The sequence below is a fragment of the Leishmania donovani genome, chromosome 32 (assembly GCF_000227135.1).
Source record: "Leishmania donovani BPK282A1 complete genome, chromosome 32".
Taxonomy (NCBI): Eukaryota; Euglenozoa; class Kinetoplastea; order Trypanosomatida; family Trypanosomatidae; genus Leishmania; species Leishmania donovani.
The window spans coordinates 564,157-583,393 of NC_018259.1; the positions used below are offsets into that span (position 1 = coordinate 564,157).

Below are 19,237 nucleotides of genomic sequence, written 5' to 3' on the forward strand. Positions count from 1 at the left end.
AAGATGCCGGCACCAAGGCACGCCCAACACAGAAAACACAAGGAGGGCTATAGAACAAAACACTCTAAACTTTCCGGAACAACGACAGCCACAAGAACAGCCCATGTACATCTGTACATACACACAGATCTCTATAAAGGCAGCCAATCGCACACACCACGCGAGCCACGAGAATCAAGCACACAACCACCGAAGGGGAAAACCCCAATGGAGAATGAGGCGGGTTGTGACAGGTGAAGTGGACGTCCCTGACAGGGATCTTCTCTCCTCGTCGGGACATGCCACTCAGCAGGAGAGACGAGCAGATGCGAACGCAAGGAGTGCCCGCACGAACACGTAGACCCACGAACGTGAACCTATACGTACGCTTTCGAAGGTCTTGCGACCGCTGACTCAGTGCACAACGTGAGGGATCTCGATCATCCGAACAGATCCGATATGCCCACCAAACGTGGCCTGCGGGTAGGACGGACGGGCTGCGTTCCACTGCGGCACCTCACCAGCGTCTACCTGCTTTCCACGCACATCGTGTACCGTCAGCTTCGCGTGTCCGCTGCTGGAGCTCACTGCGACGCGTAGGTACAGTACCTGGCCCGTCATGGACGCCGGTACAATCCACAAGTGAGAGAGGTCATTTGTGCTGCCTTGCTCCCACGCCTCAATCGTGTTGCCAACACCGACGCCGAGACCGACCCAGTCGCCCGGATCATCGATGCGGATGGCCCACTGCACGTAGCGCGGTGACCGCCGTTTCACATTCGACGTGCCCAAGGTGCTTAGTAGGTGGTGAAGGGCGAAATCGAAGAGGGAGGTGCCGGTGCTGTTCGGCACAGACACCGCATCCGCGGCAAACTGCGCCGATGAAGCTGACCCCGCGGCAGATCGCTTGTGGGAAGAGCTAGACATGCTTCTCACGTACTCTCGCGTCGCCACTGGCCCAGAAAGAGCAGGTCGGGCAGGGGAGCTACAACAGGCGGAACGGCCATTGCTATGCAGCGGCGACGCATTCGCGCTTCGGCCTGCAGGGCGCGACGGCTTGGCAAGGGAAGCGGCGGCAGCATTGGCACCCGTACCGCTGAAACGCCAGCGATCTCTGTGTGCAACGTTCACGGCCTCCTCCACGGGCCGGCCATCGTTGTGAAGATTCCAGTTCGGCCGTTTGTACGGCGCGTTGGACAGAGACAGGCCCTCCGTACGATATTCCCCGCCTCTGGCTCCCGAGGGGGACAGCTGCGGACTGAGCTCCAGCACTTGCGACATGACGCCCTCTAAGTTCGGCATGAGACCGGCGCTCATCGGGGGCAACCGCAGCGAGGCACGCGTGAAGCGCGAAGGCAGGTCCGTGGAGGCGCTCAAGCCCTCGGCGATGGTTGCGATTTGCATGGAGAAAAGCGGCTTCGACGGATCGGTGCGGAGGTGGTCCGTGGCGGCGCGCAGCAGCTGCACCTTCTCATCTGTGATGAGGATTTCGCGGGCGACGTCCGTCTGCGCGTAGGCAAACTCCGCCTCACACGCCTCAATGTACTCCTTCTTCTTCGCCTCGAGGGCGTTGATGAGGAGGTTGAACTGGTTGCGGATGGCGTCCTTTTTGCCTTCGCACAGCTCGCGCACCCGCTGGTGCTGCTCCACCCACCGCTTCGCCGATTGCTGCGCCTCATCCAGCTGGACGGACACCTTTTCCTCGATTGTGCGGCGCGAGTCAGCGTTGCCGAGCACGTCGGGGATGACGACGAAGTTCGACATGGGAATGCCGTTGCGCGACGCGCACAGGGCGCAGACGAGCTCCTTCGAGCACGGGTCGAAAAGCTGCAACTCGCGCCTGTGGACAGGGCACTGCGGCTCAGACTGCGGTGAGGCGTACGGCACCCACTGCACATTCAGCGAAGCGACGGGCACCACGTAGTGTTCTGGGTCTCTAAAGAGAATGGCTGAGTTGCTGAGCATGAAGCAGCTGTTAAAGTTCCGGTTACTCTCGAGCAAGCGCCGTGCCTCGAGCTCGGTGTCGGCGAACAGCATGTTGCCAGGAGCGGCTTCGTAGAGAATTATTGGCGTGTTCACGACACCCTCGGCCACTTCGTCGGCACTCGCGAGGCTGCCAAGCTTTTCGCCATCGCTGTTGCGCAGCCGCAGCTGAGGGTAAAAGTACGGGTTCGGCATCACACCTTTTGTCGCGACGTAGATGGAGCTGCTGCTGCGCAGGCCGGTAGCGGCAGAGCGGTCTGCCTTGAATGCTCGGATACGACTGATCTTCTGCACCTTACCGTAATACTGCTGAGGGCAGAGGATCGACAGGAAGTCCTCTGCGATTCGGCCGCGTGAGGCAGAAGTGAGCGCCTCCGGCGTAAAGGCGAGTTCTCTCAGCTGTTCGCCGCCTAGCTCCCCTGGGATGTCTACGACGTCGTCTTTACCGTCCGCTGCCGCCCGCTGCGATGGCGTGCGGCGTTGCGTGTCGTCCACCGCTGCAGGCGAGGCGCTCACTGGAGCACCGGGAACGGAATAGGACTGCAGCGAAGCCGAGCTCCTGGACATGTCGCCCACATCGCTGGAGTGCGGCCGGTGGTGATGATGATGTTTGCGTCTCTGCTTGCGCGACGACTTGCCGTCGTCCAGCTTGTCGTCCCGCGGCGACGCGCGACGGCCCTTGTGCTTCTTTTTCCTTGCCCCTTTGCTACCCTCATCCTGTGACTGGTGCCTGTTCACGCTCTTCTCGTACTCGACAGGTGCAACTGTACCTACGGCAGACGATGGAGAGCACGGCGACGCTATCGCTGTTGGCGCAGTGCTGCTGTGCGGCTTCATCACCGTTGGGAGCGCCGTGGCCTCGTCGGGGTCTTCGCGGAGGGACAGCGACGAGGACGAGGAGCCCGACGAGGAGATGCGGCGCAGCTCCGCTACCGCCGCGCCAGCCCGCGGCGATTCTGGTGGCATCACCGATGGCGCCTCCTCAAACTGGATGTCGGCGGAGTCGTCTAAGTTGTCCTCCTCCTGGAAGGTGAACTCGTCGCTTTCCGACTTGTGCATCTTGACTTGCACATCGCCTTGGTGTAGCTTGGCAGCCGATGTCTGCTGGTTGCGCCCGGGAGGCGTGCGATAGGGAGCCTCGACTGCCTTCACGATGGTGCCACCCGGTCGCACCGGCATCGGCTTTGGGAGCTGCTGTTGCGGCCCTGGAAGGGACTTGGGTCCGACAGAAACGTTCGCGTTCTGCGGAGGGATCAGTGGCGCCGTGGTGCGCAACGTCGGAGCTGTCGGTGTCCCTCCCAGGTTCAAGTCTCCCATTGACTTGATCAGCGTGCTTGGCGGAGATTTCGCTGGCAGCGATGGACTAAGGTGGCCAGGTAGCGCCTTGCTCACGGGATGGACGGGCCCTCCAACGGTGGGCGGACTCACAAGCACCTTTACACCGTTTGGCAGAATGCGGAACACAGACGCGTTTGTGGGCGACACCGAGCGAGACGGGATCAGAGAAGGGCTCGTCGCTGAGTGTCTCGCCTCCTCTGGCGACACTGGCCGCGATCCTGGAGGCGGTTGTCCACTAATCAGCTTCGCTCCTGGCGGCAGCATCTTCATTGGGGTCTTCGCAGCCATCCCCAGTGGGAGCGGAGGCGCGTTATCATGCGACAGCGATGGCGGCGTGCTGCTCAGCGGCGGCGACACCACGTGCATTGTGCCTGGTGGTGGAGAGCTGTACATGATCTTGAATCCCGGAGGCGGCGCGCCGAGCATAGTTTTCGCGCCTGGTGGTGGCGAACCGACAATGATCTTAGCGCCTGGTGGTGGCTGCCCCATCATCTTCATTCCGGGGGTTGGTGACTGACTCCCACCAGGAGTTGGGGAGATGGAGCTGGGCCGAGAAAAGCTGGGCGATCCTTCGGTGCCCGTCATAACTTTTATGACGGCATTCGGCGGTGGGCCCTTCACGATCTTGGCGCCGGGTGGCAGGACCCCCTTAACGGGCATCCCTGGCGGCATTGGACCTCCGGGCGCCGGCACCGACTTGGGCCCTACGACCATCCCCTCTGGTAGCGCCACCGACATGCCTGCATGCGTCACAGACATTTCCGGCGTCGCATTGCCGTCCCCGGACTCCTCGCTGGCTACCGCGCTCGCTGCCTTGCTGCTACGCTTGCGAATTTGCCGGGGATCCATGTGGCTAAAGCTTTTTTTGATCCCCTTGAGCATGGCTGCAGCGGATGCGGATAAGACAACAAACGAAGCCAGTGGGCGCCTAGCAGAAGAAAGCCGTACCAACGGCGCCGGCTGTGGTGCGCGAGAGATCGGTGGCGTGAGGAAGGAGTTGGGGGGGGGAGGGGCGGAATATGCAGTGATGAACGCCGACAAATAGACAACAGCAAGAAAAGGAGAAGGGGGGGACGTAGAAGGCAAGCGTGTAGCAGATGGCAACCCGAGCGCGGAGAAGAGAAGGGAACCAACACAGTTAGAATAATAGCAAGGGAAGGGCACACACACGCACGCCCGGGCACAACGAAAAGAGTAATGCTAAGGCTGAACTGCTGCTCCGTAGCCTTGCCGAAACGAACCGCACCGTCACCACGCCGTTGTCACCCCTGACAGGCACAGGGACGGCTAAGCAAACACGAGGGAGAACGACCGAGAGAGAGCGAGACTAAATCAAAAGAAACAGGCACGATGAGCGAGATGGGAGGACGAATACCACAAGGAAGATATATCGATCTCACGTTGCCTCTTTCAGCTCTGTGGCTCATGTGGGGTGCACCCGCTGCAGCAAGGAGATGAGAAGAACAGCTGCACGGATGAAGAGAGCACACGTCTGTGCAGGTGAATCTCTCTCTATGTCTTGATGAGTGAGCACCGCCTACTTGTTTTCCTTTGTTTCGTGGGGTGAGGGGTAAGTCTTGCGGGAACCCACGTTTGCACCACAACAAAAAGAGACACGAATTATGATGCGTTTCCTCCTGCGTTCGCTTGTGCCGCGGTTCACCGGTGGCGACTTGTTGTCGTTCTCTTTTGTGGTGCAGTGGAGAAGACCGTCGATGGGGAGGGGAGGGAGGGAGGGGGGAGGGGGGGGGGGCGAAGGTGTTTTTTTTTCGTAAGTGCACAAAGGGGGAGAACGCCACATCGAGTCTGTGAGCTATACGGCAACGCAAGAGAGCACGAGCAACGCCGCCCTTTCTCACGTGCCGATGATTGGGTACCGTAATCCCAGCTTTGCGACACGCGATCATAAGAATGAAAGAGTGCGCCAAGAGCGGTGAGACACGAGGGCAGGAAGGGAGTGAGTGGGGGGGGGGGGATGCAGCAAATATGCCCTGGGCTGCTACGTCACTGCCCCACCTATGCAAGTGGCTCAGTGTCTGTGTTTATTATCGCGCTTGCTTGCAAGTCGACATCTCACGTGGCAGCCCAACGTCCAGCACGCCTTCCCACGAACAAACGCACCCACACGGACAATACGGAGGTGGCGGAACTCCCAAATAAAACCCTGCACGCCAACCTCTCCCCCAAATGCCCGAAGGAAGAGCCAACGGACCGCCGTGCCACGGAAAAGAGAGATCGCCATGTCCGTGGAGTAGCGGCGGCCCCGACCCACACAACTTCGCCAAAGTTTGAGCACACACGCACGTATACATATATGTATGCATACATACCCGCTCGTGCATGTGCGCTCAACTGTCATATTCATCCGCCATGATGGGCTCCTCCTCGAACTCGCTAATCCCGTCAATGCGGGCCAAGTGCTCATTTAAAAGGAGTTGACTCGTCGACGCGGTCTTGGCCTGCGTGATGGTCTCTGCCATGCGCCCCATCGATGCGATGTGCTGCGTTAGCGGGGTCTGCCGCTGCACGGCGAAGGCGCGAGCGGACTCCGCCCACGCACAATGCTCTGTTAGGTGAGCAAGGTGGGTGTCGTTCAGGTTCTCATTCGCGGCCGCACCGACGAGAAGCGGCATCGAACGGCGACCATTAACGCGCATCATCTCCTCCTTCACAAACGCCAAATCGAGCTTCTCCTTTGTCACCTGCGTCGCCGCCCAGAGAGTGCCGTGGCTGCGCATCAGCTGGTGAAACATGGCTGTCTGTGCCAAGCGTTTTGCGTAGATATCGTTCATTGCTGCTGTCGCCTGTGTATGCGTGTGGGTATTGGGGGTGGCCTGACCTTGTGGGAATACAGATAACCTATGCGGCGGAAGGTGAGAAAAAGGAACGGGGGCAGAGAAACGTACAGCCCAGCCACCGAGAGGACGTAAGAGACACCCAGAGAGATCCTCCGGCCGCTCCACGACAAGGAGCCGCCTACGACTGTCAAATTGCTGGCCTCTGTGTCGGCCGTAGCGTTCTGGCATCCAACGAGAGAACAACAAAAATAAGTGGATGGGGAGAGGGCCGAAGCAGGTGAAGAGATGCACAAGAAGGCGGCGGAGGCGGCGATGGGGAGAGACAAGTAAAGTTTGAGCGTGTGTGGCCGGTGAAAAGAAAGGCGCGTCGTGGAGCATCGGGTACTCATCCACACATACAACAGTCCTGCGGGACAACCCCGCAAAGCACCCTCAAGCGCTGCGGGTCTTTCCTTGTGTGTGCTTGTGTGCGGTGCTGCTTGACTGACTGCGGAGTCCCCCCGCACTCCCCCTCCCCTCTCCGCGTCGTCCTCCTCCCCCCCCCCAAGTTTTGTGAGCTTGAGATGCGCTGCGAGAAGGAGACGCTGAGTATATCAGCAGCGGCACGCACAAGCGATTCCGTACACGTGGGAAGGGGGCTGCGGTTCTCCAGAGGAGAGATCCACCGAGAGACATTGACGAGCGCCTCTAAGCACACATCGCTTCGTCTCTCGACAAAACAGAGTCCAGCCGATAGCCAGACCGCCAGGAAGAAAGTCGCCTCAGTGCGGGTCCGCCAGGACATGTCAGCTGCTGAAGCTCAATCGAAAACGCCGTCGTCACGCCTTGTGGTCGGCCTCGCACGACGATGCCGCCGATATGCCTAGGTTGTCAAGCTTCTCCAAGCCAACGTACGCGAAGCCAGCTTCGCGCAGCTCTTCCTCCGTCGCCTTTTCGTCCCTGGCGTAGTCTGGTACGGGCGACACCGTGGTCGTCGACGTTATCTTAATCGGGTCGTTCTTCATGTAGGCAAAAGAGCGCATCTCCCAGTAGAAGATCATCACAAAGAACAGGCTCGACACCTTGAAGAGCGACCAGCTCCAGTCCCGATTGTACCCAAAGACATCGAAAAACGGCACTCTTTCACGAGACTCGAAGCGCATGTCCTGCCAGTGTGGTTTTTCGGGGTCGATCTGGGCGAGGTCATCGCTGTCGTACAACCGCGCGTCTAGCATGTGCCGCCCCGTTGAGGCCGTGTCCACATACGGCTTTGGCGGGAGCGGCGTGCGCTTTTTACGCAGCATCAGGCGGCTCAGCCACTTCATTGCTGCAAAGAAAACGAAAGATGTGCCAGACAGCTGCTGCAGAGTATCGAAAACACAAAATCAAAGGAGCGTGACGTAGAGCAATCGCAGAAGAAGAGAATCAAAAACTTCGACTAAGCAAGAAGGATGTTGCCGGGGGAAGGACACGCGATGGGCGCCGCAATAGGATGCAGCTCGCAGCACCACCGCACGAGCCGGCCGATGACGCGCTTGCCACACAAATGGCGGGCTTCCAGAAACGGACACGAGCTTTCCAGTGTGAAGCGCCGCGCGTGAGGCGGCGACTTCGCCACAACAACCGCAAAAAAAAGAGAGAGCGTCGGCAGGCATAAGAAATAAAGACTTCTTGTACCGGTCATGAGACAGCACACCCGCTAGTGAGCCACTAATCAGCAGCTGAGCACTCGGACGCTCGCCCCATCCACGTGCGCGGGTAGGGGAGCGTGTGCGCAAAAAAAAAAAACAGGAGATGGAACGGTATCTGCTACACGAAAGCAAAACCTCCACAACGAAGGGCTCCAGCGTTACCACTAGTCGGCACCTTCGTGGTTGGGTGTAGCCATTTTCCCTCGTCTTTATGTTTTTTTGTTTGTTTGTTTGTCGCGCGCTCCGCTGCGCTGCACTGCTTCCTTTTGTTGTGCTTCACATTTTCTGTGCGCGCTTTCGGATCATGAACGTGGTGGCAAGCCGAGGGAATCTCATACTTCGCTCCTCGTTGCCCTGTTATCGTTTGTCTAAACGGATAATGGCACTGCACGGATGTGGGTGCCGCTCTTCGCCGTTTCTAGTACCCGCATAAGACACCGGTCCCGCTCGACTACGCGCCCCTCCAGCACGGCACGTCTCTGTGCGGCCCTCAAATCCACGCCATCCACCAAATATACATCTGCGAGAGGTTGTTCAGGTCGGAGGAGTGGTGAATAAGCTTCGCCACCTGGCTCTCCACATTCAGCGACAGCGTATCACGCTGAGCGGGGACCGAGTACAGGTCGAGAAACCCATCAAGCCGACGTGCTACACGCTCCATGAGCTGCTTCGGACCGTTCGACGAGTGTGAGCGACTGCTCTGCCGCCGCCACTCCATCAGTGGCTCGTGGAGAAGCGTCTCAATGATGGACATGACGGCACTTTTGTTCTTCATCTCACACCTCAGTGCCACCTCGCACGTGGCCTGGAAAGGACCGTAGGCACCGAGCACACCCATCACGTCCGTCAGGTTCTGCGTGAGTCGGAAGCGCACCTGCTCCGGCACCTCCAGCTTCTCGCCCTTGTCGAACATGCACGCAAAGTCTACGTGCATCAGCTCGCCGCGCTCCATGTCAATCATCAAGTTCTCTGCGTGTCGGTCACCGAGTCCCACAATGTGGCCAGCGATGCTCCAGAGTGCTGTGGACTGCGTGAAAAGCGTGCGCGCCTCGTACCAGCTCTGGTTGCTCGCAAACGTCCGGTCCAGCCACTGATGCATTACGGGAGGCGCCTCGGGCAAGATGTACTTGGTAAAAAGCTCCATCTTGCTCATCTTCTTCTCATCCACCAGGGCCATCCACTTCTTGACGGAGGAGATGTGCACGCCGGAGCGGTCCAATGCGTAGCACTCCATCGCCACCTTGGCCAGCGGTGTTGTATCGTTGAGCCACTCAATCACGGCGCAGTCGTCGCTGAGAGCGGTGATGGCGTAGCGGCGTAGCGAGAAGCGCTTCCGCTTCGCCTCCGGGTCGGAGAGGAAGAAGGAGTTCATGAGCGCCGCCACCTCCATCATACGGATGTCCTTGCGAGGCTCATCCTTCGCCTTGCACAGGAACGACATCTCGCGGCCGTCGTTTGTGTGCACCCAAATCCGCTTCGGCTTCTGCAGCGACCGCATGACGACCACGCGATCGTCGAAGTGGTCAAAGCACGGCGCCGTGGGAAATACGTCTTCGCTGGAGCTCGCGCGAATGTCCGGGGTCAAGTTCGACAGCACGGGCACGATAAACTTGGCCGTGGCCAGCATTGGGGTGATCTTCTGTACGGGGCTGAGCTGCGTGAGCCCCTTCTCTTTCGGAAAGAGGCTGGCAGAGCAGTTGCAGATGGTCAACAGAGTGTCGCAGAGGATTTTTGCGTGCCGCAACACCCGCTCGTTGCGAGGGTTGTCGGCGAAAGGTTTGATGATCTGCGTCTCCACCACTTCTTTGGGCCCCTCCTTGCTCAGCGCCATCGGGAGCACCAGCCAGAGGCACTGCTGCGGAAAGTGATCCATAAGGTGCAGCACGATGTCCGTCAAGACGTTGCGCACCGCTGTCACGGGATGACCGAGGCGGGAAAGAAGCTGCGGCAGTGCCGTCATCACGACAGCTGGAGGGATGACCGGCCGCACCGTGCTCAGCACGAACTCCCGAATTCGATTGTTCATCTCCCCCAGGACCGCCGAGGTAGTGCCGTCCAGCTTGCCAACAGTCGTGCCCATCAGGCCGCCAAGAAACACGGCGCTGTCGAGCCACAAGGTGAGCATGCGCGGCAGCGATACCGACGCTTTCTCGACTCCGCGCAGTAGAGCCTCGCCGAAGTGGACGATGGCGCGTGTCGCACACCTTTGGATAGAGTCCACCATCTCCTTCTGGTGCTGCAGTGCCGCGTTATACATGACCGCCGCCGACACATTCGCGGTGCTGCTCGATGTCGGTGACGTGGCCGCCGCTGTTAGCTGGGCTGCTGCGCCCTCGCTTGCGTTGCTGGCGAGGGTATGCAGATGATCGTAGAAGAGCGCCATTTGGTGATGAACCAGCTCCGACTTGCGGTCCAGCTCGCGCGCCTTCTCGTACTCGGCAAAGATATGCTCCGGCCGCTCCGAACCCGTCTCAATCAGCCAGTTCGTGAGCAATATCTGCAGCTGTGCGCGGGTGGTGGCGGGGATACGTGCATCAGCCACGCACTCGCGTGCGAACTCCATCGCTGGTGTCGGCGACTGGGTATCGTGCAACAGGTTCGCCACCAAGACGTAGTAGCTGGTCGCCGTCACGTGCTCCCGGCACTCGAAAGCCGCTTGGCGGGCCGCTGTCAGGGCTGCCTCGCCGAGACCGCCGTTGCGCAGCAGCTCGGACTGCTTCAGCCACGTCTCCGCCACCTTCTGCGGCATGTCTAGCTCGCGGTAGATGAGGCGATGAAGCGCAAGTAGCGGCTCGCGGGCTGCGATGGTGTCCTCTACGTAGGACTCCCGTCGTGACAAGAGGCTCGCAATTTCTTCCTTCACCGATGACGGCAGAAGCGGTGCAGCCAGTTTCATCATTGGCGCACTCGACTGGGACGCGTCGGAGCCGTCCCCGCAGCAGTGGTGACCGCTGCCGTTTGTGATGAAGGCTCTGGCGCACAGCTCCGACACGGCATCCACATCGCCGAGTGCATGCAAGAGCAGCGTGACAGTGTAGCCCTGCGCCGTCAGGTCTTCCTGGCACGGAGTTCGAACCAGAGGCACCACTTTGGCACGCTCCTTGTCGGTTACGCACCGTACAAAGGCAAGAGAGCCGTTTCCTGACAGGGCTCGCTGGAGATACGCGGCGGGCATGGCAAGGCTCACCGACCGACCCCCGTCAGACCCCACTGTAGGCATCCCCGAGTTCACCGGCGCAGTGGCCGCGCTAGCAGCCGTGCTCGACGGCAGCAGCGTGTCCCACTGGCCGAGTCGCCACGCCGCCTCGTTCGCGTACGCCTGCACGTGGTGGCGCAGCTGCGCAAAGTCGCTGACCGCTGCTGCTCCTCCTGGTGCCTCACTCACCATCTGTGAAAAAGTCGACCTGCCTTTGAGCGCGGCACCTGACAAGTACTCCTTCGCCTCGAACCCTCGCACGTCACTGTCGGATACCGACGCGGAAGCTAGCAGGGAGGCCGCGTAGCGCGAGGTCATGTAGAGCTCCCCCAGTTCATTCATGCAGTGCAGCGCTGTCAGCTGGTGCTGCCCGCTGTGCGGGCGATGCTGCAAGACCAGTTCCGAGCTCCCCAGCGCGGACAGCCAGTCGCCGTTGTTCTCAAAGGAGAAGGCCGTGTCTTCCAACGAGAGTCCAGGCGAGGCGCGGTGAATGGAGCGGGAAGATTCGCGATCTTTTAGCGCCGCGAAAATGCGCTGCAGCGGCACCGCTGCTATGACGGACGCCAGCCCAGGAATGCGGCGTTGACTCTCGACGCTGCGGAGGGCCCGAATGTGGCTGCCGATGCGGAGGGCAGCACGGCAACGTAGCGGCCACGGGATACCGCGCAGGAAGTCGCCATACATCTCGGCAAGGCGGATGCACAGGCTCTCCGTCTGCTCTTGCGGCTCGAAGACACACGTGACGCGTCCGCGATTGCGCAGCAGCGTCCACCGCAGCTGCTCTACATCTTCGAGAAGACTGAGCACGGTGTGTGCGTGCTCGCGCGGCTCCTCCTGTGACAGGGTCTCAGGACTCGCCTCGTAGATGCTCTGCGACCGGAGTGACAAGACAGCGACGTTCGGCCCCCCGGCGGCGGCCTCGAGTACCGCTTTCACCTCGTGCTCGATGTACTGGACGTCCTCCACCTTGCCGGATTCCAGGATATGCACCACTAGGTACGGCAGTAAGTAGAGCACGAGAGAGGCATTCTTCTTGGCGACGTTCCGTAGTGGTTGCACCATCTCCGCGAACCAGCCCTCGCAGGACATGACAAGATGGTTGAAGAAGGCAAAGAGCCAGCGCCGATACTCAAGCGACGGCGTGTACTCCGGCGAGCGGAGGCGCGTCTGCCAGTTCACTGTCAGCGAGTACCGCGTTGTCGTGAACCCGCCCAGGAGCTGCTTCACATGCGGCGTCAGGCGCATCCACCAGATATAACGGTCCAGCTCGTCGACGTGCACGATATCCTCGCGGCGCAGCTCGACCCCCTTGTGCTGAAGACGCTCTTGCCGAGTCGAGGCACGAATCAGCTCCTGCACCGCAAAGGCGATGCAATTGTGCAGCACCGGGTCTGCTGTGCTTGCGAACACCCGAGGGAAGTAGTCCCTCAGCAGTGTAAACGAGAACTTGCGCCAGTTCAGAACCGTCTCCGCGTCCAGGTAGAAGGACTGCGTCCACGTCATCCGGTTCCACGCGTCAAGAGCAGACGCCGAGGAGAGGGCCAATGAGCTTCGCCGCTCGTCATCGGCAGTCTTAGTGGCCCACCGCGCGCCTGTCGACGCTGCCGCATTCGGTGCAGCGACGGCTCCGAGAATGCTAATGCACCGCATGGCGTACAGGGCGCTGTCAGCGTCGGCCTCCGTGCATCGCAGTAGTGTCTGCAACACCTCTGGGTGGTCGGCGGCCGCGTGGGACAGCTGCCGGCGCGTTGCTTCATCTGCAGCGCAGAGGTACTGGTAGAGGGCGCGGACAAAGACGGTGCTCGACTGCAGCGAGCCAGATCGCATGACAGATGCAAACCCCAGGAGGAGAACGTGCGCGCTGTCTCGGCGACTCTCTTCCGATCGTTCCGCGGCCTCGGCGCAGCCGGAGTGTCGCGAGTGAAGGGTGGCACGCACCAGTTCGCTGAAGGTTCCGAGAACCACCTTGTACGAGTCCCAAAACTCTGCCGCCTCCGTGCGGGTGTACAGGTGGCGTAGGGCACAGAGCAAGAGTCCCTTCGACTCACTCTCGAGGGCAGCTTGCTGCTCGAGGCTCACGAGGCTCAGGACGATGGCGGCGGCCGACTCCGCGAGGTACTCGTCTGTGCAGGCGCAGATCAGCTCCCTCCACACAATGCACACCGATGGGAGCAGGCTGGGAAAGCGGGCACAGTGACCCAGTAGCGTCGGCAGCATCAGCGCGATCGGCGTCGTCTGCGGACCCATAAAACGAATAAAAGATGCCAAGCCAAGCAGCCATCGACGCCGCGTCCGAAGCGACACGGGTGGCGCGGCGCTTGCTTCCTCTTTGTCGGTCGCGTCGGCGCCCTCGCTGCGGCAAGCAACCGCAGGTTCGATGCGGATGGCCTTGTAGACGGCGTCCAGCACGGCAAACATATTCTTGCGTAGCTCCTCCGCCGCCACTGCACGCACCACCGGCTTTCGCAGCGAGTTCTCCACCGCGGAAGCTGTCTCGGCCGCCTCGCCCAGCGTCACCAACTGCTCCAGTGCCCGCTCGAAGACCGAAAACGCTATACCGTCGAGTACCTCCTTGCTGGCCGACGCGTCACCTCCGTCACCCTCCGCGGCGTGCAGCTCGCCGGTGGTCGTGCGCTCTGGTGGTGACGCGCTTGCGTCTTCGACGCCCACTGCTTCCGCACCGTCGCCTCCTTCCGACCGGTCGCAGACGAAGAGTGAGTGGGCGGACCCTCCCACGACCGCAAGAGGGGCGTGCACAGCTGCTGCCCCGCTCAGGCAGCGTCGGTGATCTCGCCCACTGTGACACCTACGGTCGTACGCCAGCATCTGGGCATCCGCCTCGAGGGATACAATGTGAAACGCAACAAAGTGGATCGTCGACCGCACCATCGACGGCACGTCCTGGATACTCTTCTTGGCGTAGCTCGCCGCCTCTGCAAGGTACAGCATTTGCTTCGCGGCCGGCTTGCCGCCGTACGCGTAGAGGGCGTACGCCAGCGCCCCTGCTGCGGCTCTCCAGTCAGCAATCTTTTCTTGGTCCATGAGGTGCTTCAGCTTCGCTCGTGTGACGCCGTCGCCCGGCACAACAGTGGACATCGTGGCTGTCGCCGCTACGGTTCCACCACCAGCTTGGTCCACACCTGCCGAGATGACATAGCGCCCCAGGACATCCAGTGACGATGTCAAGATGACCTTCATGTCGCGGTCTTCCTTGTCCACGATAGCCTTGAAAAAGGACGAAAACACAAATGGCCGTTCGCGGAAGCGCAGGAGATCGGTGGCCGACCACGAAAACACCGCCATCACACCCCGCGCTGTCTCAACGCACAGGCCCATGACAGCCAAAGCGGTGTCGTTGTGCGCGGGGCGTACACTGTGATACACCGCGTAGAGGTCGAAGCAGAGGCACAGCCACGCATATCCCTCCTGTGTCACCCGTTCAGAGGCGGCCATGCAGTCCTCCTGCACCGCTGCGGACGCATCTGTAAGTGACAGTCGCTGCTCTCTCTCCGGCTTATCAGCCGCTTCTGCCCGTGTATCACCAGCGCGCTGGAAAAAACGTCGGCCGAACCACAGCAGCTGTAGGATCTGCGCGCCGCATTCGGCGATGTATGTAGTGTTGCCATCTCGCCTCGCTGAAAGTACCGTTGACAGCAGCTGCTCAGTCCCAGAGAGTCGCACTAGCAGCAGCGTCGGCATCGCAGAATCGCCCGCTTCGCACTCCCGGCACGCCAATTGTGGACTCCACAGCACCAGTTCGCGCAGTGCGCAGTAGAGGATACTGTCCTTCACATTGTACGCGCCCACAGAGGCGAGGCTGAAGAGTTCGTTCACGTCGTTCAGCGAAAAAGGAGGGGACAGCGCAAGGGAAGTGTAAGCCAGAGAAAGCAGCGCGCACTCGAGGGCACTTGCGTGGTTGCGCACGCTCCCCGCCGCTCGCTGACTAGAACGGCCATCCTCGTTTTGCACCTCGTCTGCGTCAGGTGATGCACCTCTACCCTTTCCTTCATACACGAAGCGCCGGGTGAAGGCGAGCAGAGCGGGCAAGAGCTTCGACCTGTTCAGCTGCACAATCTTCTCCAGTTGCTTCGTTTTCGCGATCGACTGCTGGGATAAGTTAGAGGCCTGCGGTGCACCGCCCACAGCTGCTTTAGCTGAAGCCTTTCCTGTCTTCGAGCTGAGCGTGGCGCCGCTCGCTGTTGCCTTTCGGTGTCGATGCGGCTTCTTTGCTTCCTCGTTTTCCTCGAAGACGCCGTCCGCGTTATCGTCGTCGTCCACATCCACGACCGTCGCCGCCTGTGCCAGAGGCTGTTTCGTAGTGCTACTCCGCTCACAGATCGGTGCTGCACCAGCCAAGGCGCCGTTGCACCCCTTGCCAGCCTCAGAACCAGCGATGACAGCGAACCGGTACTTGGCGTCCAGCAGCAGCACGAGGATGCTAGTGGCGTGGCGAAAGAAATTTCCTAAAGCCACTATGGCTCCGCTAGCCTCAGCATACGTGCCGCCTTTGCCGTTACGCATGCAGCGCCACCACTGCGCGTCGCGCTGGAGTGTTGTGAGAAGAGCGCCCAGAGTCTGAAGCAGTTGCACAACAACGGGAAAATGACTCGCAATCGACTCGTACACACGCCGCAGGCGTCCCGGCATCTGCCCACGGGCCGCCACGGCACCAGGAAGAGCTTTAGGGGCGGGGGAATGCGAAGTGGAGCGAGATGTCGAGGCACCATCTCTCAGCATCGTCTCCTCCAGCGCGTGCTGAAGTGCTTCGGCGAGTCCAGCAGCTCGGCACAGAAACAACTCGGCTGTTGTCGCCGATGTCGCGGTTTGCGGGGGCAGCGCCAGCAGTCGCCGAGTCCATCCAAGCCCTGAACCTGCACGAAAAAGGGTCGCGGCGGTCTCTCGATCCAGCATGTGCCACAGCGGCGCAGCGACCTCCAGAGCTGCATAACTCCCGTTGTGTCGAGAGGAGATACTATTATCGAGCGCCTGCATGACGCGCGCCACAGTGTCGGACTTGCGAACCTCTCCGTTCTCCGAGTCTACTGGAAAGGCGTGCACCAGGACAATGATGGCTTGCACAAGGAGGCTGTAGGACGGCGCATCGTGGTGCTGCATCACCTGCAGCGTCTCCGCCAGAGCACTCTGAAAGGCTGCGGCGTCGCACTGGACCACCGATGAGGACACCTTGAGACGTGACTGAACTGCAAGTGCATTAGCCTCTAGCAAACGGTAGGCGGAGACATCGATACAGTTCTTCGCGCGGTCCACTACTTCCGCGACACACGCAATCAGTGCTTGCCCGTTGAAAAAGGATAGGATCCGGCTCGGCAGAAAAGCCAACTCCGATTCCACCGCAAACGACGGCAGCTGCGTGCACAGTAGCGAGGCGGTCAACGACGAGAGAGGTAGCTCACTCACCAGAAGCTGCAACTGGTGGTCGTACGCCGCGAGCAGCTTCGGTTCACCCATTCGCGTTAGCCCTGCGAACGCACTCCTCTGCGCCACCGTGCTGCGAAACACCCTCTCACATAGCCATACCCACTGCTGCAGCGTGACCATGGCGGAAACACTGCTCGCCGAGCAGGACGCGGTGTTTGCAACAATACCGTCAACGGCCGTACTAGGGCTGGTGTATAAATCCGCGCACCACTGCACCCCCACTTCCCACATCTGCGCGAGACACTCCGTCATCGCGTCTTGGCCATCAGGCCCCACTCCGCCGCGGTGATACGCAGCGACGACGAGCGAGTCAAGCTCCTCCGTGCTGAGGCGCCGGCACCAGTCGAACAGCGCCTTTTCCGCAACCGTTATGTTGAAGATGGACGAACACGTTTGTGCCCCTCGACGGCTCCACTGAGCCGCCAAGACGGACAAGATGAGAGGACCCTGTATGTGCGGAAGCAGGCGACGATCTACTACCGCGAAGTGGCGAAGAGTGTGCCACGCCGCATCGTGCTGCACGCGGTTCACCACGCCACCCTCAGCGCCGGGGACTGCGCTAGAGACGAGGTGGCAGGCGACGTCACAGAGAAGACCCACGCGGTCGGGAGAAAGCGAAAGAAGCAGGCGCTCTTCGCTGAGACGCACGACCAGCCGCAACAGGCAGACCTGAATGCAACGCGCCTCGTACAGGGTCTCCACGCAGGTGCAGGTGGAGAACAGCTCCTGAAGCCGCCGCGCTCGGCTTTCCGCGCCCGATGCCGATTTCGGCGAAGCGGAAGGCGGCAGTGAGCCTTCTGTCTGCGACAACAGCTCCGCTGCGGGCTCCACGGAGAGCTGGAGGAACAGCGCACTCTCCGTCTCCGCTGCCGAGCCGTTGAAGTGCGCCGTGACCTCCGAGAGCAGCTCGAATGCGACGTTAATGAGTTGCGCGAAGACATTATTCTCACTGCGGTGCAGCGCCCGTGACACAAAAAGAAAGCCCTCGAGAAGCCTCTCAGACGTGTCCTTCCATGGCCTCAGACGAGGGTCGTTTAGCACTGCCAGTACACCAAAGAGAGTGAGGCAGCCGTGGAGCGCGGCGGCTGGGCAGACAGCAGTGAAACGCAAGAGGACCAAGTATAGCCGAAGCGCGATTGCGACGTGGGCCGCATCCCTGCCGTAGTGGCGGCGACAATACACATTGAAGAGTGCCCCGCCGATCCTCCACTGATGCGCCGCAGACGGGGAGGCGAGGAAGAGAAACGTGCGTAGCCGCCACAACAAGTCCCACAGAGTCTGCGTGACGACCTCTGATACCTTTGTTTCGGGAGAGAGGTTGCTACTAAGCTGGAACTGAAGCGTTTTGATCTGTTCGCCAATGCCAGCCAACTCATCGCGGATGCCAGCGCTGTCGTGTCGGCTGTTATTGCTGGGTGACCAGACACCCCTCTCCGTGCGCTGCCGCACCGCCGCTGGCTCGAGGCCCTCGTCGTCAATGACAGCTTCCATAGATCAGATCGCTTACCAGAGCGATGGCGGCTAGCAGCTCCGCGATCGAAAAAAAAAAAAAACAGGATAGTGATACGTTCACCGGGAAACGCCAATCTAGTATCTCCTCAGCGCGGACCCGAGAACAACGAAAGCGAGCAGCAGCAGCAGCAGCAGCGGGAGGGGAGGTAGTGGACTGGTTAAGAACGCTCAACGTTGTCATTGAGGTCAAAAAGCCGCGGGTCGAACGCGTATCTTTATGACGACGTCGGCACTCGCCCAATACAGAGGTGACAGGCAAGATGGTGCTGCTGCGACGGCGGCAGCTAAAGTGTTAACTGTCTTCCCTCCTGAGCAAGAGAGCAAACACTTCAGATCAACGCAGCAACGGATCACACACGCGCACAGATATATATATATATATTAAATGGATCAAGGAAGACGAACGCGATGACGATATCGAACAAGAAAAACGGGATAAGGAGGAGGAGGGAGGGAGGACAAACACGCCTCTTTACAGTCCTGTGATAGCACAGTTCTACCCCAGGACACACGTACCATACATACATGCACATGCACAATTGCAGACTCACACCGGTGGTGGGATGGAGGGCTGTTGGGCGCCGTTGCCGTGTGGGGAATGAGGAAGGGGAGGAGCCCTCCTCCGCTTCGTCGCGAGATTCTATGCTGAAAGACTTCACACGCTGCACCGCGGAATTCGAGGAGATCAGAAAAAAAAAATGAGGGACAGAGAAGGGACGAGAAGAAGGGGTGGGTGAGTTCGAGTAGAAGTGCTGGGCCAAGGAGGAAGACGGGGGTGGGTGGGTGGGTGGAGGGCACCCGAATAGGTACGATTCACCGTCTTGTTTGCCGTGACGAAGGTCGGGCGTGCTTTTCTCGCTCCTGTACAGTTAGCCATCCCGTTCGTCTGGAAGCTTCAGCGGTGAGTGAGAGACGGCTTCCAGAAGTGCTGCTCGATTCCTCGTTTCTTGTTGCAGTGAAGGTGCTATTTTCTAGTCTCCTCTGTTTGCCACTGGGTCGAGATGGCGAAGGCGATCACGAGTGGGTGGGGCTGGGTTGCGTGGTGGGCACATACAGACACAGATATGGATAGCCCCCATACAGATATAGCGCCGCCCCCCTCTCCCAGCTTGCGCACGGCAGCACAAGAGTTACAACGCCAAATAGATAAGAATGAAGCGAGCGGGCACGTGCGCAATGCACACAAGGGAAGGCGGGTGAACAGGAAGTAAAGCCTAACGTCCTCTGTCGAGCACACACACACACACACCGTTGCACACGTCAAGACACTAAGCGATAGAGACGAGACAGGAGGGGACAAGAAACCGAAGGCAGATAGAGCA

The 19,237-nt window shown here is 60.2% G+C and overlaps 4 protein-coding genes across 4 annotated transcripts; all 4 read right to left on the reverse strand.

Moving 5' to 3' along the window:
* Positions 1-393: 393 nt before the first annotated feature.
* Positions 394-3,798, reverse strand: LDBPK_321490 (hypothetical protein, conserved; the record flags this gene model as incomplete). Its single annotated transcript, XM_003863517.1, has 1 exon — positions 394-3,798. One exon carries the CDS (start codon positions 3,796-3,798, stop codon positions 394-396), a length of 3,405 nt encoding a protein of 1,134 aa, XP_003863565.1.
* Positions 3,799-5,648: 1,850 nt separating this feature from the next.
* LDBPK_321500 (hypothetical protein, conserved) lies at positions 5,649-6,092 on the reverse strand (the record flags this gene model as incomplete). The annotated part of the gene is made up of 1 exon (XM_003863518.1): positions 5,649-6,092. The coding sequence occupies one exon, from the start codon at positions 6,090-6,092 to the stop codon at positions 5,649-5,651; it is 444 nt and encodes a 147-aa protein (XP_003863566.1).
* Positions 6,093-6,916: 824 nt separating this feature from the next.
* On the reverse strand, positions 6,917-7,402 carry LDBPK_321510 (hypothetical protein, conserved; the record flags this gene model as incomplete). The annotated part of the gene is made up of 1 exon (XM_003863519.1): positions 6,917-7,402. One exon carries the CDS (start codon positions 7,400-7,402, stop codon positions 6,917-6,919), a length of 486 nt encoding a protein of 161 aa, XP_003863567.1.
* An 856-nt stretch (positions 7,403-8,258) lies between these two features.
* LDBPK_321520 (phosphatidylinositol 3-related kinase, putative) lies at positions 8,259-17,894 on the reverse strand (the record flags this gene model as incomplete). Its single annotated transcript, XM_003863520.1, has 1 exon — positions 8,259-17,894. The coding sequence occupies one exon, from the start codon at positions 17,892-17,894 to the stop codon at positions 8,259-8,261; it is 9,636 nt and encodes a 3,211-aa protein (XP_003863568.1).
* Positions 17,895-19,237: the final 1,343 nt, after the last annotated feature.